Source organism: Mixophyes fleayi, chromosome 4, assembly GCF_038048845.1.
Source record: "Mixophyes fleayi isolate aMixFle1 chromosome 4, aMixFle1.hap1, whole genome shotgun sequence".
Classification (NCBI taxonomy): Eukaryota; Metazoa; Chordata; class Amphibia; order Anura; family Limnodynastidae; genus Mixophyes; species Mixophyes fleayi.
In genome coordinates, this window is record NC_134405.1 from 338006856 (window position 1) to 338029795 (window position 22940).

General features: G+C 42.9%; 1 protein-coding gene across 2 annotated transcripts in view; it reads right to left on the bottom strand.

The window, feature by feature from the left end:
- The window catches only part of LOC142153213 (sodium- and chloride-dependent betaine transporter-like), a 218681-nt gene that overhangs the window by 11998 nt on the left and 183743 nt on the right, over nt 1-22940 (bottom strand). For both annotated transcript variants that reach the window (XM_075210587.1, XM_075210588.1), the window contains 8 exons: nt 17144-17343; nt 11215-11349; nt 10291-10431; nt 7425-7506; nt 6155-6287; nt 3373-3507; nt 2554-2657; nt 2172-2296 (listed from right to left, as the gene is read on the bottom strand). In XM_075210587.1, the coding sequence (XP_075066688.1) occupies nt 2172-2296; nt 2554-2657; nt 3373-3507; nt 6155-6287; nt 7425-7506; nt 10291-10431; nt 11215-11349; nt 17144-17343 (1055 nt within the window). The remainder of the gene's footprint in view (nt 1-2171; nt 2297-2553; nt 2658-3372; nt 3508-6154; nt 6288-7424; nt 7507-10290; nt 10432-11214; nt 11350-17143; nt 17344-22940) is intronic.

Here is a 22940-nt window from a genome sequence, read left to right on the forward strand (position 1 = left end):
ATCCAATATAAAATTCTTCTACTAACATATAAGGCCATCAACAAAATTGCACTGACATACATCACCTCACTTGTCTCAAACTATCTCCCAACTCGACACCTCCGTTCTGCACAAGATCTACGTCTCTCTTCCACTCTCATCACATCCTCCCATTCTCGGTTACAGGACTTTTTCCGGGCTGCACCCACTTTGTGGAATTCCCACCCACGCACAGTAAGACTTTCCTCTAGTCTTCAAACCTTCAAGCGTTCACTGAAAACCCACCTCTTCAGACAAGCTTATGATATTCCCCAACCACCATCTTAATTTCCCTAGATTACCCTATTACCATCCTCTACACAGCTAACGCAAGACAACAACCCTCTTACCAACATTGCAACACACACAGCCCACTCAATACTTTTACTTTTGCATTCTAGCTGGTCCATTGTGCAATATGATGTAGCACGTGCCCTTGTGTTTCAAACTCCCATTGTCCTATAGATTATAAGCTTGCGAGCAGGGTTCTCTTACCTCTCTGTCTGTATGTATTACCCAGTATTGTCTTATTAATGTTTGTTCCCAATTGTAAAGCGCTACAGAATTTGCTGGCGCTATATAAATAAATGTTGATGATGATGATGATAATACAGTGAGGTCAGTTGTCATGATTCTATTTCAGGTTGAGATCTACCCAGGGCCATCTTAACAACATTATGGGCCCCTGGGCAAAGCAGTGCACCGGGGCCCCTAGATATAGATATAGATATATAGATGTATACAGATACAGATATAGATATAGATATATAAAGATAGAGATAGATAGATGTACTTGCTCAGTGACCCTTGTAGGTTTTTTTTGCAGGTTTTTTTCTTTTGCAGGATTATTTATTATCATTAAGAGCCGTGCCTATGGGGCCCCCTTGCCCGTGGGGCCCCCGGGCAGCTGCCAATCGTGCCCAATGGAAAAGATGACCCTGGATCTACCATCAAAATGATATTTCAGAATAAGGAAAACTATGAAAATTGTACTACAATGTAGGGTCTAAATCAAGATTTTACCTTGGAGTAACATCAAACATCAAGATACCCTCTCAGAATAATGTATACCATGAATATTCTATTACAATCTATGGGCTAACATCAAGATTCTACTAAGGCAAAGTCAACAATGAAGTCAATGCTGTTCAATTACAAACTGAAAAGAGGAATATGATAGTATACCAGTAAAATGTATAAATGTATCCTGATCAATAACTGACTGAGGGTGGAGAGAATAGGTCTATATAAAAACATCTGATATCTGAGCTTATTAACTTGAACAATTACCAAGCTGCTGACAGATGCACTTCAATTGCACTTAAAATCTCCTTTTATTCCATCAAGGGGTCCAAGATAGAATGCACAGAGTCTTACAATGTTATGTATGTATATATATATATATATATATATATATATATATATATATATATATATTACATTCTCACCAAACCAATCAACTAAGAATAACTATTACGAGGAATCTGTGGTATGATTCTTTGCAACATTTTTGGTACATACTATCTAAGAAATGATATTGGTCCTATCAAAAACGGACAACCACCGACACTCTATAAGCTACAAGAAGATGTATACGGCTATAAATAAAGTAACTGTAATATCGTCCATCCTTGTGTAAAAATATAAATACTATGTGGGTCACGGCAAAGACAACGACAATCAGTAACATAAATGAATTTACCTTTGGAATTACATCACAAAGTTTTTATAATTACATTCATGGGTCTAAGTAATGGAGTAATGGCTGGGAGAGCTCATGACATAACAGCACCCATCTTTATACATAAAGAGGCACTTTGTAGTGAATCCTGAAAGCATAGAGAATTAATGGAAGGTCTGGAGATCTCCAGGTACATTAAGAAAAGTATTGTGAGATTTACTTTGGGAATAGCACATGAAGCAGTTTAGATGACCACATTATGTGGCTGGAGATTCCAGACAAACATTCTCCTTATGGTGGTTTCCCTTCTTTTTGGACCCCTCCTGGGCTTCACTAATGCGCTCCTGTCTCATCCCATAGTGACACAGGAGATCCTTCTGTACCACTTGTGGTGGTTCCTCTGGATTCAGTTACCATCCCTTGTGTCAGTTAAGCCCTTCAACCATCTCATCATAGAAAACATTAAACTTACCTGACTCGGCCACCTGAGAAATGTGGACGCCCTGCTCCCGAGCCATGAACCCCAAAACCGAGAAGATGGCGAACCCCGCCACAAAGCTGGTGATGCTGTTCAGGAAACAGAGCGCTATGCAGTCTCTGGAGAGGGACAAATTACAGATATTGTGTCTTAAGATGGAAATTGCTGTACAAACAAGGAGACGAAAGACAGACATGATTTATTAGGGTTATGGAAACCCGGGAGAAAGAGATGGACAGACGTTTGAGACGAGTCTGTAAAGCTTCTGTATGATAAAGCTTCTGTAAGACTTCAACAAGGTTGGAAGGAAACTATAAAGGGGTCAAAATACGTAATACACTGTAATCTGGAGAGGAAATGTCAGGAACAGTAATACCTGTAGCAGTTGTTGTTGTACTTGTTGTAGCTTCCCAGCGCAGTCAGGCACCCCTGACAGATGGCGTACGAGAAGAAGATTTGGGTCCCGGCATCCATCCAGACCTGCGCTATGGACAAGCCGTATATTGCATTAGCTCTCTATGTGTGATGAGCGTCACTGTCCCATAACACCACAATATGAAGATAAGCCCCACGTTATATACTATAACCCTACAAAACATGCAGTGAGCGTAAAAGGGACAATCCCTCCATCATCTGAGAGAGGAATGGATAAGGACAACACGTTGCTATAATTCCAGCATTATGAGATTCACCTAGAGAGCAGTATACGTCATCAAGTGGAGAGGGCAGAAGTGCAGGAATAATATGCTAAATATCACGTGATCAATACTGCAGATCACATGATCAATACTGCATGTCACATGATCAATAAAGACCAGCATGGTGCTGGGGGTCAATAGAAATATTGTATGGAGTCAAACTCCACTGACTGGTAATTGATGTGTTGACCAGAACCTTCCCATATTTCCTTGGTAACTCTTAAGTGACGGTATCCTCATCAGAAGGAGTACTAGTATGCCAGACAGGAAATGTTACTACGTCATATTCGGCAATATCTTTTCTGGGTTTGTTTGTTTTTCTGTTATGTTTCCTGAGATGTGATAACCGATTTGTTATAAGGATGTTGTATAACCTGCAGTCAAAAGTCCATCTGGGGATGGGACAATAAAACACATATGACCCCTTCCCCCCCCGCTCCCCCTTACCATCATGGGAATCTGGATACCACTTATATACTCCCCATGACCCACCTCACCTGAGGGTCCTGGAGTCGGGAGATGTCTGGCCGCAGATAAAATACGATCCCCTCATACGCTCCTGGGAGGGTGACCCCGCGAATCAGCAGAATGATAAGCATCACGTAGGGAAACGTGGCAGTGAAATATACAACCTGACAGAAGGGGGCAGTATTGGCAACAAGTTATCAAATCATTACTATAAATAACTAATAACACTACTTCTCTAGTACCCAGGAATTTGAGTATTGAAAGTGCTTTGGGTTCGATTCCAACCCTATATGTGTGCAGTAAGTATGTTCTCCCCGTGTTCGCGTGGGTTTCCTTCCACACTCCAAAGACATACTGGTAGTTTAATTGGCTTCTGACACAATTAACCCTTATGTGTGTCTGTGTGGTAGGAAATATAGATGGTCATCTCCACTGGAGCAGGGACTGATGTTAATGGTTAAATATTCTCTATAAAGCGCTGCGTCATAAGCAGGCGCTATATGAATAAATTATAATAAATAATAAGTTGTGTTACAGCTATGTACTTGTGGAACGAATACCCTTAAAAGAATGAACTCAAAAGAGTTTGTGCGGGTTATTTGCTAACAAATTGTGCAACGACCCTAACAGCGACTAGCTTCAATCATAGTAACATAGTAACATAGTTGATGAGGTTGAAAAAAGACACCAGTCCATCAAGTTCAACCTATTTTGGATCTCCTGCGATCCTGCACTTATATTTGAAATTAATCCAGAGTAGGCAACCGCCCATCTGTTTCAATTTTGAAAATCCCCCCAGACTCAATATTGCAATCCAATTTTTACCCTATATCCACTACTATCCTTTATTTTAAATTAACGGTCGTATCCCTGGATACACCTTTCCGCTAAAAATTTGTCTAACCCTTTCTTAAACATATCTATTGAATCTGCCATCACAACCTTCCCTGGCAATGAATTCCATATCTTGACTGCCCTTACTGTAAAGAACCCTTTCCTTTGCTGGTTGTGAAATTTCCTCTCCTCTAACCTTAGGGGATGACCACGTGTCCTGTGTATGGTCCTTGGGGTAAAAAGTTCCCATGAAAGCTCTCTGTATTGACCCCTAATGTATTTGTACATAGTAATCATATCTCCCCTTAGACGCCTCTTTTCTAAAGTAAACATGCCTAAACTGGCTAACCTTTCCTCATAACTTAATGACTCCATACCCTTTATCAATTTTGTTGCCCTTCTCTGAACCCTTTCTAGTTCCAAATTATCTTTTTTATAGAGTGGTGCCCAGAACTGTACTGCATATTCAAGATGAGGTCTTACCAATGATTTATACAGTGGCAAAATTACACTGTCTTCCCTTGCATCTATGCCCCTTTTTATGCATGCCAATACTTTGTTTGCCCTTGCAGCTGCTGCTTGACATTGAGCACTATTGCTAAGTCTACTGTCTACGAGCACTCCCAAATCCTTTTCCATTATAGATTCTCCCAAATTAATTCCATTTAATTTATAGATTTACATCTTGCTCTGATTTTATTACCTTACAGAGTTTAGTGTCATCTGCAAAAATAGAAACTTTACTCTCTAAACCATCACCAAGGTCATTAATAAATATATTAAAAAGGAGTGGTCCAAGCACGGAACTTTGAGGTACTCCACTTAAGACTTTTGACCAATTAGAAAATGTTCCATTTATCACAACTCTCTGTTCCCTATTCTCTAACCAGTTTTCGATCCAAGTACAAATTTTGATTTCTAGACCCAGTTCCCTTATTTTGCAAACCAACCTCTTGTGTGGCACTGTATCAAAGGCCTTTGCAAAATCTAAGTAGACCACATCTACTGTCCTGCCCTGGCCTAAGTTCCCACTAACTTCCTCGTAGAAACTAATTAGATTAGTTTGACATGACCTATCCCTCACAAATCCATGTTGATTCCCTCTAATAATTTTATTGCGTACCAAGTAATCCTGAATACTGTCCCTTAAAATACCTTCCAGTAGTTTCCCCACTATTGATGTCAGGCTTACAGGTCTATAATTCTCTGGTTGTGATCTCGTCCCCTTTTTAAACAACGGCACCACATCTGCTATTCGCCAATCGATCTGTTGCAAGTCGGACAATGCAAGCACATACTTCCATCGGTGCTATGGGTTACAGCATTTTGTACAGCTCCCCCCCACACGCTGTGATAGGATCATTCACCATGAACATGGATGAAGGAACTGGCTACCAGCTTGGTCACAGACATGGAAGGCCAAAGTGTGGGTCAACTGAACTGATCTCCAGGGGGAACAGTGTTTCTTATCAGCCAATGACTGTACGTATATCAAAGTGGTCATCACTCAACATAATTTAACATATGGCTCAAAGATAACTCCCCCCCCAAGATGATTAGATTATAGGTCCACATTCAACAACAGTGGTCAACTTGGCTTCCATTAATAAATCATGGTGCAGTTCCAACCGTGAGAATATACGGCTCACCAGGAATGGTAACGGGAGGTGGCTGTCCAATTGCACAGAGCACTGAAACACAACTAGCCTTGTCCCAGGACATTGTATTAACTATACATCTCAATGCAGTTGATTTCGATTCGGCCATGCCCAATGCTTGTGTGTGTTGATATATGCTCTGTTCAGACACCGTCTATACGCTCATATACCTGCTAGCACCGAGGATGTGTTTGTGCTTTACATTAAAGATCCAACTTGTACAGAGATCTATGAGGTCAGATCCCAGGGACCATAGTTTAACGTGAAAGAGGTGAAACGCTCTGCGGTGTATTCGATCCTTCTCTGCTCCTGGACTCACCTTCCCAGTGGATTTCACTCCTTTCCAGATACAGAAGTAACATACGACCCAGGCCAGCAGAAGACACAGAGCGAGCTCCCACCGAACAGTTCCCAAGTGATCGATCCCAGAAGACAGGCCCAGAGCTCGATTTCTAGTAGGAAAAATATATAAGCGCACTGTATAACTTTGCCGATAGCTATGTAATCCCTAAGGCAACCTGTGGCTCTGTAGCAGTTGTGGAACTATAAGTCTCAGCATGCCCTGCCAGACAAGGCACACAACAACTGGAGAGCCACAGGATGCCCAAAATGTATTGTTAGAGGAAGTCGATGATCTTGGTGACAGTAAAGACACAATGTAAGGCACAACAGGCCTTTGGGATGGAGACATACTTGCAAACAGGAGATCACAAGAGAATACCACAAAAGGCTTAAAGGTATATTTGAATAATTCCCTCTGCTTACAATTTGCTTTAGACAGGTCAGGGTATGTGCTCTACAGACCAAGTCCCCAAAAATTGAAAACACCACCGCCACACAAAGTGGTGTACAAGGGGCAGTTCTTTCAGGCCATCCTCTACTGGGTAAGGGATTCATTAAACTCGATAACCTGGGTCAGAAGTCTCAGATGGGGACAAGGTTCTTCAGACCCCTATTCATTGCAAGGCTAGAGCTTCCTCTATACTGGGAGCCACCAAAGCCTCACTCAGGAATCTAGAGTCTTTGCCCATGAAGGATACGAGAAGGCAGAGAGGTGAGACTGAAGACCATACAATATCTCCTAGATTTAGGCGATGGAGGCCATAAGAGTCAATAGAACCTGACAATACAGTGGGAAAACTTACCCATCCAGGGGGCAAATTTGCAGACACATTTTTTTAAAAAAGAAATACACAAAGTTCCACTTCAATTTGATGCAGTGGGCATGTCAAATAAAGTATTAAGTGGCTAAAACTCTGTACTGGCCAAATAGTTTTATGAGCCGCACACACGTCTCTAGAAGTATAGTATTGTATTGAAAGTGTAGTATAGTATAGAAGTGTATTGAAACTTTTTTTTTGTTTTATTTTCTCTGCAGAGTCGTATTTAATTGATAGCAATAGAAAATCTGATGTGTCCCCCCAAACAACATGTTTAACAGGTCTGTGTCACAGTATCAACCATAAATAGCATGTAACAAAGAATAGCAGACAGGGAAACCTCTCCAAATACTTTGGTGTAGGTGTATTTGATATATGACATTGATGCATGTTATATGTGTGCAAATCCTATGTACAAAGATCACGTACTCCCAGAATTCCACAACAGGGGAGGTAGCGTTTGGGAGCGCTGTGTAGTTCTCGGAATATTTCAGGTCATCAACACAATTTTCTGAGGAGCGAAGAAGAAAAAGAAATTAGTAACATGAAATAACAGGCAATGTTCTCAAAATGTTATATATGTTTCAGATGGGTTATCTCTCCTACCTGTGTTTCAGGTGTGTTACCCATTTCTACCTGTGTTTCAGAAACTTTCAGGTGTGATGTCCTTTCTTACCTGTATTTCAGATGGGTTATCTAATCATACATGTCTTCCAGGTGTGCTACCGGACAGGTAGGTTGCCTTTCTTATCTGTGTTTCAAGTGTGTTACCTGTTTCTACCTATGTTGAGATGTGATTTACTTTCTTATCTGTCTTCCAGGTGTGTTACTCTTTCTTGTGCTCTTTGCCTGTGGTCAGGTGAGATGACTTTTCTACCAGTGTTTCAAGTATGTTACCCATTTCTACCGTTTATCAGGTGTGATGCCCTTTATTGCCTGTTTCCAGAAGAACTAACTATCTTACCTGTGTTCCAGGTGTGTTACCATTTGACACCTATGTCTCAAGTGTGTTACCCTCTTTCGGCCTGTGGTCAGGTGTATTACCTCTCCTTCCTGTGTTGCAGATAGATAGCCTTCTTCTACCTATTCTCCAGGTGTGTTGCCTCTCCTACCTGTGCTGCAGCTGGATAGCCCTCTCCTACCTATTCTCCAGGTGTATTACCACTCCTACCTGTGCTGCAGATGGATAGCCCTCTCCTACCTATTCTCCAGGTGTGTTACCTCCCCTACCTGTGCTGCAGATGGATAACCCTCTACTACCTATTCTCCAGGTGTGTTACCTCTCCTACCTGTGCTGCAGATGGATAGCCCTTTCCTACCTATTCTCCAGGTGTGTTACCTCCCCTACCTGTGCTGCAGATGGATAACCCTCTCCTACCTATTCTCCAGGTGTGTTACCTCTCCTACCTGTGCTGCAAATGGATAGCCCTCTCCTACCTATTCTCCAGGTGTGTTACCTCTCCTACCTGTGCTGCAGATGGATAGCCCTCTCCTACCTATTCTCCAGGTGTGTTAACTCTCCTACCTGTGCTGCAGATGGATAGCCCTCTGCTACTTATTCTCCAGGTGTGTTACCTCTCCTACCTGTGCTGCAGATGGATAGCCCTTTCCTACCTATTCTCCAGGTGTGTTACCTCCCCTACCTGTGCTGCAGATGGATAGCCCTCTCCTACCTATTCTCCAGGTGTGTTACCTCTCCTACCTGTGCTGCAGATGGATAGCCCTCTCCTACCTATTCTCCAGGTGTGTTACCTCTCCTACCTGTGCTGCAGATGGATAACCCTCTCCTACCTATTCTCCAGGTGTATTACCTCTCCTACCTGTGCTGCAGATGGCTAGCCCTCTCTTACCTATTCTCCAGGTGTGTTACCTCTCCTACCTGTGCTTCAGATGGATAACCCTCTCCAACTATTCTCCAGGTGTGTTACCTCTCCTACCTGTGCTGCAGATGGATAGCCCTTTCCTACCTATTCTCCAGGTGTGTTACCTCTCCTACCTGTGCTGCAGATGGATAGCCCTCTGCTACTTATTCTCCAGGTGTGTTACCTCTCCTACCTGTGCTGCAGATGGATAGCCCTTTCCTACCTATTCTCCAGGTGTGTTACCTCCCCTACCTGTGCTGCAGATGGATAGCCCTCTCCTACCTATTCTCCAGGTGTGTTACCTCCCCTACCTGTGCTGCAGATGGATAGCCCTTTCCTACCTATTCTCCAGGTGTATTACCTCTCCTACCTGTGCTGCAGATGGATAACCCTCTCCTACCTATTCTCCAGGTGTGTTACCTCCCCTACCTGTGCTGCAGATGGATAACCCTCTCCTACCTATTCTCCAGGTGTGTTACCTCTCCTACCTGTGCTGCAGATGGATAGCCCTCTCCTACCTATTCTCCAGGTGTGTTACCTCTCCTACCTGTGCTGCAGATGGATAGCCCTTTCCTACCTATTCTCCAGGTGTATTACCTCTCCTACCTGTGCTGCAGAAGGATAGCCCTCTCCTACCTATTCTCCAGGTGTGTTACCTCTCCTACCTGTGCTGCAGATGGATAGCCCTTTCCTACCTATTCTCCAGGTGTGTTACCTCTCCTACCTGTGCTGCAGATGGATAGCCCTCTCCTACCTATTCTCCAGGTGTGTTACCTCTCCTACCTGTGCTGCAGATGGATAACCCTCTCCTACCTATTCTCCAGGTGTGTTACCTCTCCTACCTGTGCTGCAGATGGATAGCCCTTTCCTACCTATTCTCCAGGTGTGTTACCTCTCCTACCTGTGCTGCAGATGGATAACCCTCTCCTACCTATTCTCCAGGTGTGTTACCTCTCCTACCTGTGCTGCAGATGGATAACCCTCTCCTACCTATTCTCCAGGTGTGTTACCTCTCCTACCTGTGCTGCAGATGGATAACCCTCTCCTACCTATTCTCCAGGTGTGTTACCTCCCCTACCTGTGCTGCAGATGGATAGCCCTCTCCTACCTATTCTCCAGGTGTGTTACCTCTCCTACCTGTGCTGCAGATGGATAGCCCTCTCCTACCTATTCTCCAGGTGTGTTACCTCTCCTACCTGTGCTGCAGATGGATAGCCCTCTCCTACCTATTCTCCAGGTGTGTTACCTCCCCTACCTGTGCTGCAGATGGATAGCCCTCTCCTACCTATTCTCCAGGTGTGTTACCTCTCCTACCTGTGCTGCAGATGGATAACCCTCTCCTACCTATTCTCCAGGTGTGTTACCTCTCCTACCTGTGCTGCAGATGGATAGCCCTCTCCTACCTATTCTCCAGGTGTGTTGATATTTCTTACCTGTGTTCCAGGTGTGGTTACAGTGTGCCCAAGGCAGCTCAGCCGTAAATGAGCTGAAGAGATAAAAGATTGCCCAGGCCAGGATAACGATGTAATAGACGTTCAGGTAACACTCAATCACCTGTGAAGCATAGCCGATACCTGAGAAAAGACAAGCGTCTAGTAATGCATCCAGTGTACACAGCCACGTAGTTCATTTAACATGATCCACGTTTTAAAATGTGATTTACAGTTACATTCAATGTGTTCGTGTTCACATTCATATTTTGAAAGAAGTGGTTTGATAACTTGGTGCCATTCAGAGATCAATGCGATGTTCATACAAAACTCATTATAGAAATGCCCAAGCAGCAATTTCAGACATGGCAGCCTGCATCATTTGTGTACGCCACTAGAGGGCACTGATTCACAGGGAGATAAAACCTTACCCTCAGTACAATTCATAGGCTGCACAGCTAGTGTCAATAAGATGAGCACAAGACCAGATTTTAGAGGGACTGTTATTTATTAGCGTAACTAAGTATATTCAGAGGATGCAATGTGCAGAAACACTTCATGAAGGATTGCAAAAATAAAGATAATGCTTTGATGTTGGAGGAGTCGGCAGGGGGCTGATTTTATACAATAATAGTAATAAATTACCCCTTGTTAGACTGTTATATTACTAAGAGGCTCCACTGGCAACATGCGGCTCTCCATCTTTTGTGGGACTACAAGTCCCAGCAGGTTGCCTGTTTGCTGTAGAGATTAACCCTGGCATGGTAGTTATTTTTCTGACTGCAAGCGATTTGTGATTGATAACCGCTGACTGAAAAGACTTTCTCAGATGCTGCCAGTGTTTTCGGTTTCTATGGCTCCTTTTGGCCCCGTCAGGTCGTGTGAAAAATAAAGCTGAATGCAAGAATGGGACAGACCAAAACTAACCTTCAAAGAGGGGGCAGATTTTCCTCCACGCTGTGACCCCCCCCTGGCTGGTGTACTGACCCAGGGCCGTCTCCAGGAAAAAGACCGGAATCCCGCAGGTGAAGAGGAAGATGAGATAGGGGATGAAGAAGGCTCCTGATAAATACAAAAGGTCATTAGATCAGAATAAACTCATCAATATGTAAAAATGACATCACAGGCTGGTTGTAGGGCTTGTACCGTTCCTTCCACACCCCTGTATTTAACTGAGCGGTATCCAACTTCCTCTACGGTATCTTGCAGACAGCTACGACTTGCATTGCTTTGTACCTGTGTGGAAATTGAGCTGGATCCGTGCAAATTGTAGGAATTGTTTTACACGTCACATATCTGAATGTAGAATTGGCATCAGTAAACCGCTAAGGTACAAGGGTAGGAATTCCCCAGATCTGTTGCTGGGAGTGGAGATGGAGTCACATGAAGTTTTGCTTTCAGCATTGGAAAGAACCAGCCAAGACGCTTGGGTTGAGTGGTCAGATCGTATTGGGCCAAAAGCACTTAGTAGCATAGTAATATAGTTGATCAGGTTGAAAAAAATACACCAGTCCATCAAGTTCAACCTATTTTGGATCTCCTGCGATCCTGCACTTATATTTGAAATTGAACTAGATAAAGCAGTGGTCAATCTGTTTCAATCGGGAAAAATCCCTCCTGACCCAATATTGCAGTCCTACTTCTCCCTGGATCCACTACTATCCTACATTTTAATTAACGGTCGTATCCCTGGATACACTTTTCCGCAAAATAATTGTCTAAACCTTTCTTAAACTTATCAATTGAATCAGACATCACAACCTTCCCTGGCAGTGAATTCCATATATTGACTGCCTTTACTGTAAAGAACCCCTTCCTCTGCTGGTTGTGAAACTTCCTCTCCTCTAACCTTAGGGGGTGACTGCGTGTCCTGTGTATAGTCCTTGGGGTAAAAAGTTCCCATGAAAGTTCTCTGTATTGACCCTTAATGTATTTGTACATAGTAATCATATCTCCTCTTAGACGCCTCTTTTCTAAAGTAAACATGCCTAAACTGGCTAACCTTTCCTCATAACTTATTGACTCCATACCCTTTATCAATTTTGTCGTCCAAAAATGTCTTTTTTATAGAGTGGTGGCCAGAACTCTACTCTGTATTCAAGATGAGGCCTTACCAACGACTTATACAGTGGAAAAATTACACCTTCTTCCATCGCATGTATAGTAATGATCTGATTGATTTGCATTGGTATATATTCACATACATACAGTGAAGCTGCTGTACACCAGTGATGGGCAACAGTTGGCCCTCCGAGCCTTCACCTGTGGCCCCTGGCTCCTTCATGCTGTATTGTCAGATTTGTTAGTTGTAGAGTGTAATACTTGATTAAAACGCCTTCTGTCATTACAGATAGAGGTCTCTTTCTTTGATAAAATATACTATTTTACTTTATTGCTGTCATTAAGAGTAATCTGCAGCCCCTTTTCAAAGTTAGAGACCCCTTCTGAAGTGAGTCAGGTCGTCCATCACTGCTGTATGGACACTGCTGTTTAGCAAAATCCATCTACTGGACTATATTTGGCTCTGTGCATTCATTAGGATCACAAGCGCTCATCTCACCGAATTCTCCAGCTCAGCATCATAGTAACCGACGTTGCAGCAACTGAGTGTCTCACAGGGCAGATAGATAAGTGATCAGGTCATCAGAACACAACCAGATGGGACTGGTATCTCTGTATGATATTGATCTCACCTATTAGTGATCTGTATGAGCTGTCAATGACGCAGCAGCAATAATCCCCTGATCTACAGTCTACTGGGGTCCAGCTTTAGCAGACAAGTGATTTGCAGTCTATAACTGATCGCTAGATGCTATACCAAACAAGAACGCCGTGTTCACACGCTGCGTTAACAAACAGATAACCTGCGGGCTGCAACCTGTGAATGCTGTAGCATTACGTCAAATCAAGTGCAGCAGAAATTCTTCCATCTAATTAACTATTGTAGGTTGAGTTAGTGTCTTGTACAGAGCTCACTAGATACATTGTTACTTATGATATTGTATTGTATTGTTCTGTACGCTGTGCTGACCTTTTGATACATGTTATGCATCTTAGTCAGTGTTGTCATGGTAACGTTACCTTTTGATTTGATATATATGTGTACAAGTGCCACTTTCTTTGCTGGAGAAATGCCATCTTGTTCACATGCGGGTTATTACACATGATCACATTAGCAACAACCTCAAAACTGGATTTATTCTACACAGTTTCTTCGTAGATAGAGATGTGATATAGATGTTAGATGCAAAATGAGATAAATAGATATTAGACATACAGTATGAGAGGGATAGAAATGTAATACGTTTATAATAATTGTGAGATTTTTTTTCTATAATTTGACCATTTATATTATATATACATGATGTTCTACAGTGATGGGCAACCAAATATACTTCAAGGGCCCGTATGTGCGGCCCGCCAACCTTCAAAAGGGCGCACACTACCCTTAATTTCAAGAGTGAAAAAACAGCCCGAAATATCCTCAACACCCACATATCCCTTGCCTCAAAATGCCCCCGCCATGGCACTCACTTACTCAGAAATTCCACCACTTGCCACTCAGACATCCCCTTTGCTCCAAAAAATAGACCTACATGCCCTCGGACCCTTTTGGTTTTTTTAAAGAGTTATTATTATTACCATTAATTTATATAGCGCCACTAATTCCGCAGCTCTGTACAGAGAACTCACTCACATCAGTCCCTTCCTCATTGGGGCTTACAGTCTAAATTCCCTAACATACACATACACAGACAGACAGACAGACTAGGGTCAATTTGTTAGCATCAAGAGTTAAATCTATCCTACGTGGGTTTGTTATACAATGTGTCTATCCTGGCCCAGATCTGTTTCCTGGTTGGTTCTAACTCCCTATTGTATACGCTGGATGAGAAATCTTATTTGTTACATTTCACCAGGTGTAATATTAATAACTAAATAATGTGGTATTATAAGTATGTTTTCTTTTAAGCTCCATGTGCCTGGCCCAATGTCATCCCCTTGTTATCTTGTGAATTTCCACATAATAAAGACCAGTGGTTTTGACTCAACTTAATGCCAGCATCACAAGAGCCAATGGTCTAGTTCATATGACACAAGAAGGATCAGATACACAGAAGGCCCCAGCAGGCTTAAGAATTGCTTGAGACTAGCTGCATAAATGATTTCTATTAATGCTATGGTGAAAGTAACGTAACTGCGTATGTTCAGGGAACAAGGTAAAGCTAGAACTCTCTGACAGCGGCAACAGCGCAGTGTTTTGCGGTTCTCTTGGTAAACTAATAATCTGCAAGCAATGCATATAAAAGTATAAGGGGAGAGTTGCCAAGAAAGAACTTTGCAGTCCTGGATGGACAAGATTACTAGTTGCTATATTAAGCTCACAAGAAGAAGCATCTGTTTGCACTCCTGAAGCTACAGATCCGTGCACCAAAGGATATTCTAGTATTCTTGGTTGTATACGTTAAAATCCAGTGAGTTTTGTTGTTGCATTGTGTTGCAGGCTGAAATGTGTTCCCAGGCGCCCTACAAACCTGATAGAACGATGACTGATGGGGCTGTGGGAGTGGACAGTGTCCCTGCATTGTGTAGGCTCAGTGTTATAACACAAGACTTGTTATTTATCTGGAGAAAGCAGCTATGAGACGCTTGTCCCCCACCCACCCCCCAAACCCCTGCTCTGCTCCCCACTCTTCTCTGTTAACCTCTTAAGCGCTAGAGGGCCACTGTTTGCAAAGCCTTGGGAGCGAAACCAAGCGACGGCCAGCTTCTCTGGCTGGGAAAGAGTTAAAGGAGTCCAGTCCCTACCTCCAAAAAAAAAAGAAAAAAAAAGAACAATCTTGAAAGCAGCGGAAACATACTAACAAAAACAGTTTGTGAAGCGATCCGGAGGTCCTTTCTTCTACATAACTAAGTGTGAAGTGAGCGCGGACTCCCCGCCGACAGAGGAAGGGTCAAAGCCACTTTCTCTCAGAGCCCCCAATGCCCGTCCTATACATCTGTGTCCTTCTCTGCCAGGCCCCGACAGAGCAATGGGTTAATTAATTATGTATCACGCTGACTGCTGATGGGTGATTAATCGCCCCGATAAATAAGTTGCGACCTTCGACCCCAGGAATGACTACAAAGGATGACAAATCCTGGGAAATCACCCAGAGCCGCCAGTACAAGTGTGGACCTTCCCAGTTCCACGACCATTATCTATCCCTCCAGGGCAGCAAAATGCAGATGCTCTTTGAAAACATTGGCGTATTTAAATGTATAAAACATTGTGAAATATAAAGAAATAACACAATGAAAAATATCACGTGATAAGTGAAAGAAACAGTTCAAAAAAATGACCATGGTCTATTGTTTCCTGGTGGCGCTGCCCCCTCTTCACCATACAATCTTCCCCTCTGCAAATATTCAAATAATTCCGTACGGGGAGATCAAGGAACTGTAACTGAGCTGGAATCCTTGCTCACTGTGTCATCAGTACTCACTACACCCATAGCTGGAGGTCTGTGGGTTAAATGATCTGTGTGAGGGGCTATTGGGCTGCATTGGGTACTTTCTGGGAAAGAAGGCCAAGGTGATGTTTAGGTCACTGCCTATTCCCCCCTTCTGTACCTCTGTAGCTCTCCATGGTCCCAATCTTAAGGTGTCCTATATGTATGAAATTGATGAATGTAAATAATTCAGCACTGTCACAGCAGAGATTTAACTTTTATATTATGTAAAATAATTATTAATAATGTATTCGTTCCCCGTGGACACCAGATAAACGTTTAGAATAAGATATGCGAGAGGTCTTCACCTATAGCAAGCCGCCTTTCCCGTAGAGAGTGATATTCTCACAGGTACTCGGAAACCCCCATGACTTATACTCAGAGCAAAAAAGAATTTATCTAAGGTACCAGGTAGCAAAGAGGTATTGAGACTAAAGGTAACTGGCAGACAGTGTCGTAGTGCGCCAGGCGGTATACCAAGGATTAACAAGAGAGCATGCAAATGGTCGAGAGTGGGGGATAACCGGAGACGAGCCAAAGGTCAGGGTGGGCAGCAAGCACGTAGATCCAGAAACAAGGCCAAAGGTCAGGGTGGGCAGCAAGCACAAAGATCCAGAAACAAAGCCAAAGGTCAGGGCGGGCAGCAGACTAAGAATAGCGAAGGTCAGGCAACAGGTAATCAGCAGACAATGTTTTTTACAAAACAGCAGGTTTCACGAATGCAGGGCACCAACAAGGAGGCTAAGACCTCCTTGCCATTTATAGTGTAGGTGGCCAATGACGGGACTTCTGCAGAAATGAGCACCTCTGCTTGGATGACCAGATCACATGACCGGCAAAGTGATCGGAAGAAGCAACCAGCCGCCGAGAAAATACACAAAGCAGTGGCCTGGAACAAAGCGGCTGCCTGGAAACCAGCAGGGATGGAAGAACAAAGGCAGCCATCGCGAGTAGCCCAGTGGCTCGTAACAAATAACATATAATATTAAAAATAAATGTAAAACAACAATGTGTAAAGTGAGAAGATTGCAGCCTTTACATTCCTACCATCATTGTACTCTAATGTAGTGTCTGTGCATAGTAAGTAACCTTCATTTTTATACTTGTAAATAGCCCCCTGTGATTGTGATTACAAAAATATTATACATGCATCATGGTTTAATTTCTACAGAACCATCAAAAGCATTGGGGGCATCCACCCACGCTGATATAGGAACACTGGATCTGTAAAGCTAGGCCAACATCAGTAGATTGAGGGGGTTCAAAAAGGGGGAGGTAAAAACAACTCTGCTTTAAATTCTAGATGGGAAGTCTCTAGTTAACATGTGATGCTAGTATTATTAAGTATAAACAAATAATCTCACCTCCTCCATTTTTATAGCAGAGATAAGGAAATCTCCAGACGTTTCCAAGCCCAATGATTTCACCAGCGACAGAGAGGATGAACTCCACTTTGTTCCCCCACTGCCCCCTCTCCTTCATCTCTTGCTCCGACTCTTGACTCAGGACAACTGACTTCTCTGCTCCATTCCAGGCCTCCTCGCGGTCTTTCCGACCCATAGCTCTTCGGGTAAACAAAAGGGGTGTTATTCAGAATCAGCTGCCGCTCAGCAATATGACATAAGCAGGAATCAAACAGTATAGATTGAATTGAGCGATTCATTACTAACAGCGAGCCATTAAACAGCAGGTCGCTGCGGAGTGAGCAAGGGAAATATTACTGGGACATTATAGGGGACGAACATATTGTAGATACTGGGGAATGTTTAAACTTGAGGCTATTTAGGTAAAAGTGCAAACTCTTAAACTTGAGGCTATTTAGGTAAAAGTGCAAACTCTTAAATAATAACAAAAAAAAAAACTTCTGGCAATTGTACCAAAAATGAGACCTGGAATTTTGCACCTTTACTACATGTAAACAAAGTCTTTACTTGCAGTTTAGCATCAGATTTAAAAAAAAACCTCAACTGTTTACTAACCGCACCCTAACCTCAAAAAACATACTTGCTTACCTATGCCTACAACAAGGGAATGCATGAGCTACATATATGAGGGAGATTCAAATATCCACTCATTTTACTTGTTCCCCATAGAGTGTGCATAAAAAGAGTATATATTCCTTACCCTAATATGTGGCAATGTGTGCTTCCGAGGTGGTGTCTGGCGGCACCTCTCGCTGAATGGAATCTCCCCCATGGATTCATATGTTCCTTCTCTACAGACTATAAGTAAATTTTGGAGGTTGTTTTTGACTTGGCTTTGCCTACAGGCTGTCCTTTTCAGTTCATCTGAGCGTGTCACTATATACTCCCCCAGTTATGTCACCCCAATTCTGTCACAAGGTCCCACTCTCGCTGCTAGAGCATGACTACGACCAGGGGCAGAACAGTGCATCTTTAGGTCTCATAGCCAAATTTGGGTAGGGTCCCAGAGATGACAATCTAGTCTCCTGGGCCCCATGTTCTAATCTCCTGAGTAATTCGGCTGGTTCAGAAGCTCTTTCCACCCTCACCTCCGGCGCCAAAGCAGCCTCCTCCTACCTTTATATTGGGAGAGGATTACTAGACATAATTAAGACTGACAGAAGGATTTTAGGAGCAGATAATGGGGGAGAGAGACAACAACAATGATTCTCTAGTGCTGCAATCAACAGAATGTGTGGTATCAACACATCTCCCATGTCTGATTATCTGACATAAATCGATACAAAGCTATCATAAATGTTGGTAAAATTGGGGCGATGGCTACTGTTGGCTTAGATGTGCGGTCATCTGCCCTGACATGCCCCGGTGATGCCAGAAGAGACCAGGTGGCTGCACCAAATGGCTGGATATTGTCCAGGATCCTACCGTGTGTATATGGTATTAGTGACACCTTTATATTTGCTAGATAAAGGTTTTGCATTAGGAATGAATCTCTTCCCATTTACATCAGACAGATACGAAGGGAGAATAAGAAAAATAGGGATATTGTGCCTGTAAATAAGCATGCATGAGTACAGATGAGCATAACAAGTTTCAACTTTCTATAAAGGTAATTATTTAATAACCTGACAGCCGTGGCTATGCTGGCGCTTGTAGTACTTAAAGCGCCAGCATGCCCAAACACTTAATCGCAGACTGTGCATGCTGGGACCTGTAGTGCATCAGGGACAATATGGATTTATACATTTAATAAATTAATATTATCCCAAACCCACCACCCCAGGGGTGTGGGAAGGAACCTGGTGCTATCAGCATGGGGCTGGTTAAACCTGGGGGGTGTCCACAATTTTTCTGCTGAACTGATTTCCATAGAAAATCCAGCCCTGTGCTGACCGGTCTGGGGCTAGTTTGGCATTATAGCTGTGGGCCCCAAGCAGCGGGTTTCCCTGCCATAGTGCCACCAGGACAGACTGTCAAAGCCTAGTGCTGGTAATAGTAGAATTGAAGGGACCCCACACTCTTTGCCCCCCTGATTTTACTAGAATCAGCCTTGGCTGGCAGCACTAGGGTTGGTTAAGCCGTTTTTTTTTTTCATTTAATGCCTCTTTGTATTGTTTACTGTTTGTACTTGTACTTTTGTATTGTTTATCTGTTTATTCAAAATGTTGACAATACAGCCCTCTACATATTTTACACGTTGACACCATTAATGCGTAGACATTATGAACATGTAGACATTATGATTGTCTACTTTTTGAATCTCGATATTTCATATCCAACCCAAATATACATCTACCACCACTTTAAGCATAGTCACATGATAAACTGTACATATATCTGTGCATACAGCAAAAATATTTTAAAAATAGGTCTGTGACACCACAAAAAGTCTTTTCTGCCATTTTCTATGTGATCCTTACCCATACTTTGGCCCCGCTCCTTGTGATGAAATGACGGAGGGAAAATTATAAAGTAGGTATGTATGTCTATACCAACTTTAATCAACACCCCCTTAACAGGTTAACAGAAATGTCTGTTACAGCTTCGTAACCTCTATCACAGGGACAGTCAGCTCCTGGCTGGGATAGGGAGATCTTTGTAATTATCAATCATCATCATCAGCAGTTATTTATATAGCGCCACTAATTCCACAGTGCTGTACAGAGAACTCACTCACATCAGTCCCTGCCCCATTGGGGCTTACAGTCTAAATTCCCTAACACACACACACACACACACACAGAGAAAGAGTTTTTTTTATCATTGCACATAAAACAACATATGCACCTGAGCCCCATAGTACTCCTAACTGGATCAACAGTATCATTTGTGTGTATAACGCATACTTGCCGACTTTTCCTCGTTGGCTTCAGGGAGATCCCGGGGGAGGTGAGCGTGCGGGACCAGGGTTTGACGAATCACATAATTTTGGCTAATATGATGCGATATTTGCATCATTAAGCTCCGCCCCCACCACTTTTCTATTGCGGGGACAAGAACCGGGAGGTTGCCCTGCTCCCGGGAGTCTCCTGGAAAGTAGGCAACTATGCGTTAAAGAAAAGCAGCTAATGAATCTCTAGAGACTGAAGTGTCTTTTACATTTCTGTCTCCATTACTGAAGTCATGTTGTCTTACCTGTCAGTCTTTGATTAAATCTTGGTCTCCATGAAAATGGCCACCTCCATAGGCATCAATACATGGACATAGGGGACAATTTCTGAACTGTGTCATCATGCCACAGATGGTGAAGCCAAACACATCTTGTACTGGCTCAGCATCAGGGAGAATGCCAGACTCTTCAGGGAGTGAGGGAGATCACCCCTATTTCAGGGAGTCTCCCTGACATTTAGGGAGAGTTGGCAAGTATGGTATAACGTTTACAGTTATGTCTGGTTTGTATCCACCTGTAATGTAAGTGTGAAGGTAGTGTATTTTTCTGCACAATACTCCTTGTTATATAACATGATGTCACCATATACAACCAGGACATTTTTGCTTGATGGATTCTCATTATTTTGCTTTGTTTTTTTGTTCATGTTAAAATGCTTGTGACCCCAAGTACATCATTTGGCTACAAAGAGATGCCACCTACATTGTTCCTCCACCCTGAGTGCACAACATAATACAGGAACTATAAAGAGCTGGGTCCTGACCCAGCATCAAAGAGAGAACACTGAAAGGCTGTTCACCTGGACACCGAGGGAAACCACATCAGATACAATGTAACAAACATCTTCACCCTCTGATCTCGGATTAACCCTTTCATTGCCGACCCGCATAGACTCTATACCGGCTACATCCTACATCACAATCTGTCTATATTCATGTACACCTCCCATCAATAAAAAAAACAAAAGCGACATATATACGTTTGCTTTATATTGAAATATCGTACTCTCCCGGAATATGTAGGAGACTCCCGAATTTCGGGGAGCCCGGAAGAGTAGGTCACCCTCCCGGATCTTGCCCTGTCTCTTCTTGCGAAGTAGACAGGACTGTGAGTCGCGTCATGGCGGCCCAGCCCCCGCCATGATGCAAATTGCGGCATGGCGCAGCAGGGTTGTGATGGGGCGAATCGCTTTGTCACGCCGCCAGCATTTGCACATTGGAGGAGAGGTTTCAAAAGTAGCCAAGAATGTGATATGGATGAATTTTTAGAGCCTCTCTTATTCGTTTATGTAAGTTTCAGAGAATCCCGCTGATTGTAATTACTGCAGGGTGTGTTGGAAAAAGAGGCTCATTGGCGCATAGAAGAGCTGAGCTTCTGATTGTCTTATACGTAGGACTATCCCTAAAATATCCTCTTGGGACCACATCCAACTTGATGTAACAAACGCTGTTCCAATGTGTCCTACAGATTATTTCTGCTGTTCATTTGCCTGAAAGGCTTAACCCTATGTGATACCGTAGTACTGATACATGTGGGCGGGGAGGTTTCTCAATAGGGGTCAAGCAGGGTCTGACAACTTGGAACCATGTTATGAAAATGTACAATAAAAATATTGTCTCTTCCAAACTGCCAAATAAACTCGTCTGTTTAGCATTACATGTACAGAGCCCCAGCTGAAAAACACATGAAACTACACGCCTTGCTCTGTAAATATTTGTTTATCTGTTTTCTGCTGAATCCGCAATCTACTGCTCCCGACTGACACAGCGCTGGGCACTGCTCAGCAACAACCAAATACTCTCCAGATGTGGGTAACTCACAGGATTCCGTAGTTACCCCGACATTCTAATCACACCCCAGGGCTGCTATGGGGTGTAAATAACCGGGTGCAGAGGATGTGACAGCGGCTGAGGCTTACGCATAGCTAATAACAGGCTGGCATGCTTGGACTTGTAGTTCCACAACAGCTTTAAGAACGCCTAGACCCTGTCTTGGAAAAATCTAAAATTCTGCATGATCAAAGGTAATGGATCTTTGTGCAAAAATATTACTTATAAAACTAACACTTCAGTTGTATTTTAGACATTTTTAAACTGCGGCTCAATTTGCACTTCTGCAAGATTACCCTGAAAATAACTGGAGATGACATCTCACACATACGTGTGTGTATTATGAGTACATATGTCCTAACCCACAGCAACAAAGCACCCCCCGGCCGCATTAAAAAAAAAAAATAGGGTTTCCTTTATTTAAGCCGATTGAAAGATCCCGTACTTGTAACATATGGTCTATTGCCTTCTAACCCATATACCCATATTCCATTATTAGAAAGTTTAAAGGTGGTACTCCTGTCTTGGAGGGGGGTGTCTCCTGGGAACAAGCCCTTTTTGTCCCCTTATGATAATAACTCCTACACCTCCCTACTCCTGCAATAACTGTCTACACTTGAAAAAGAATCTGATTGGCTGGGTTACAAAACATTTGTGCTTATTACGTTATTTTATTATTGCTCCATAGTGTAATGTCATTAAAACAATTTGGCTCACAACAACTTTTAGTTGCATCGTTTGTATAAAGTTGTATGCTGCTATCATGCTCGGTGGTTAAACGTAACCTGCCAGGAATAAACAGCCCTCGGCCCATACATTTGATTCCTGGTACGTCTGTAATCTCTGTATAATTGTTTTAATAAATTAGTTTTAATGATATTACACTATGGAAGCGCTCCCTCATTCTGTTGATTTTTAGACTGAATTACTTTCCCGCGGAGATTGGATATGTGAAAGGAAAGATCCCCATCCACTTGGGGGTAAATGTATCAAGCTGAGAGTTTTCCGGCGGGTTTGA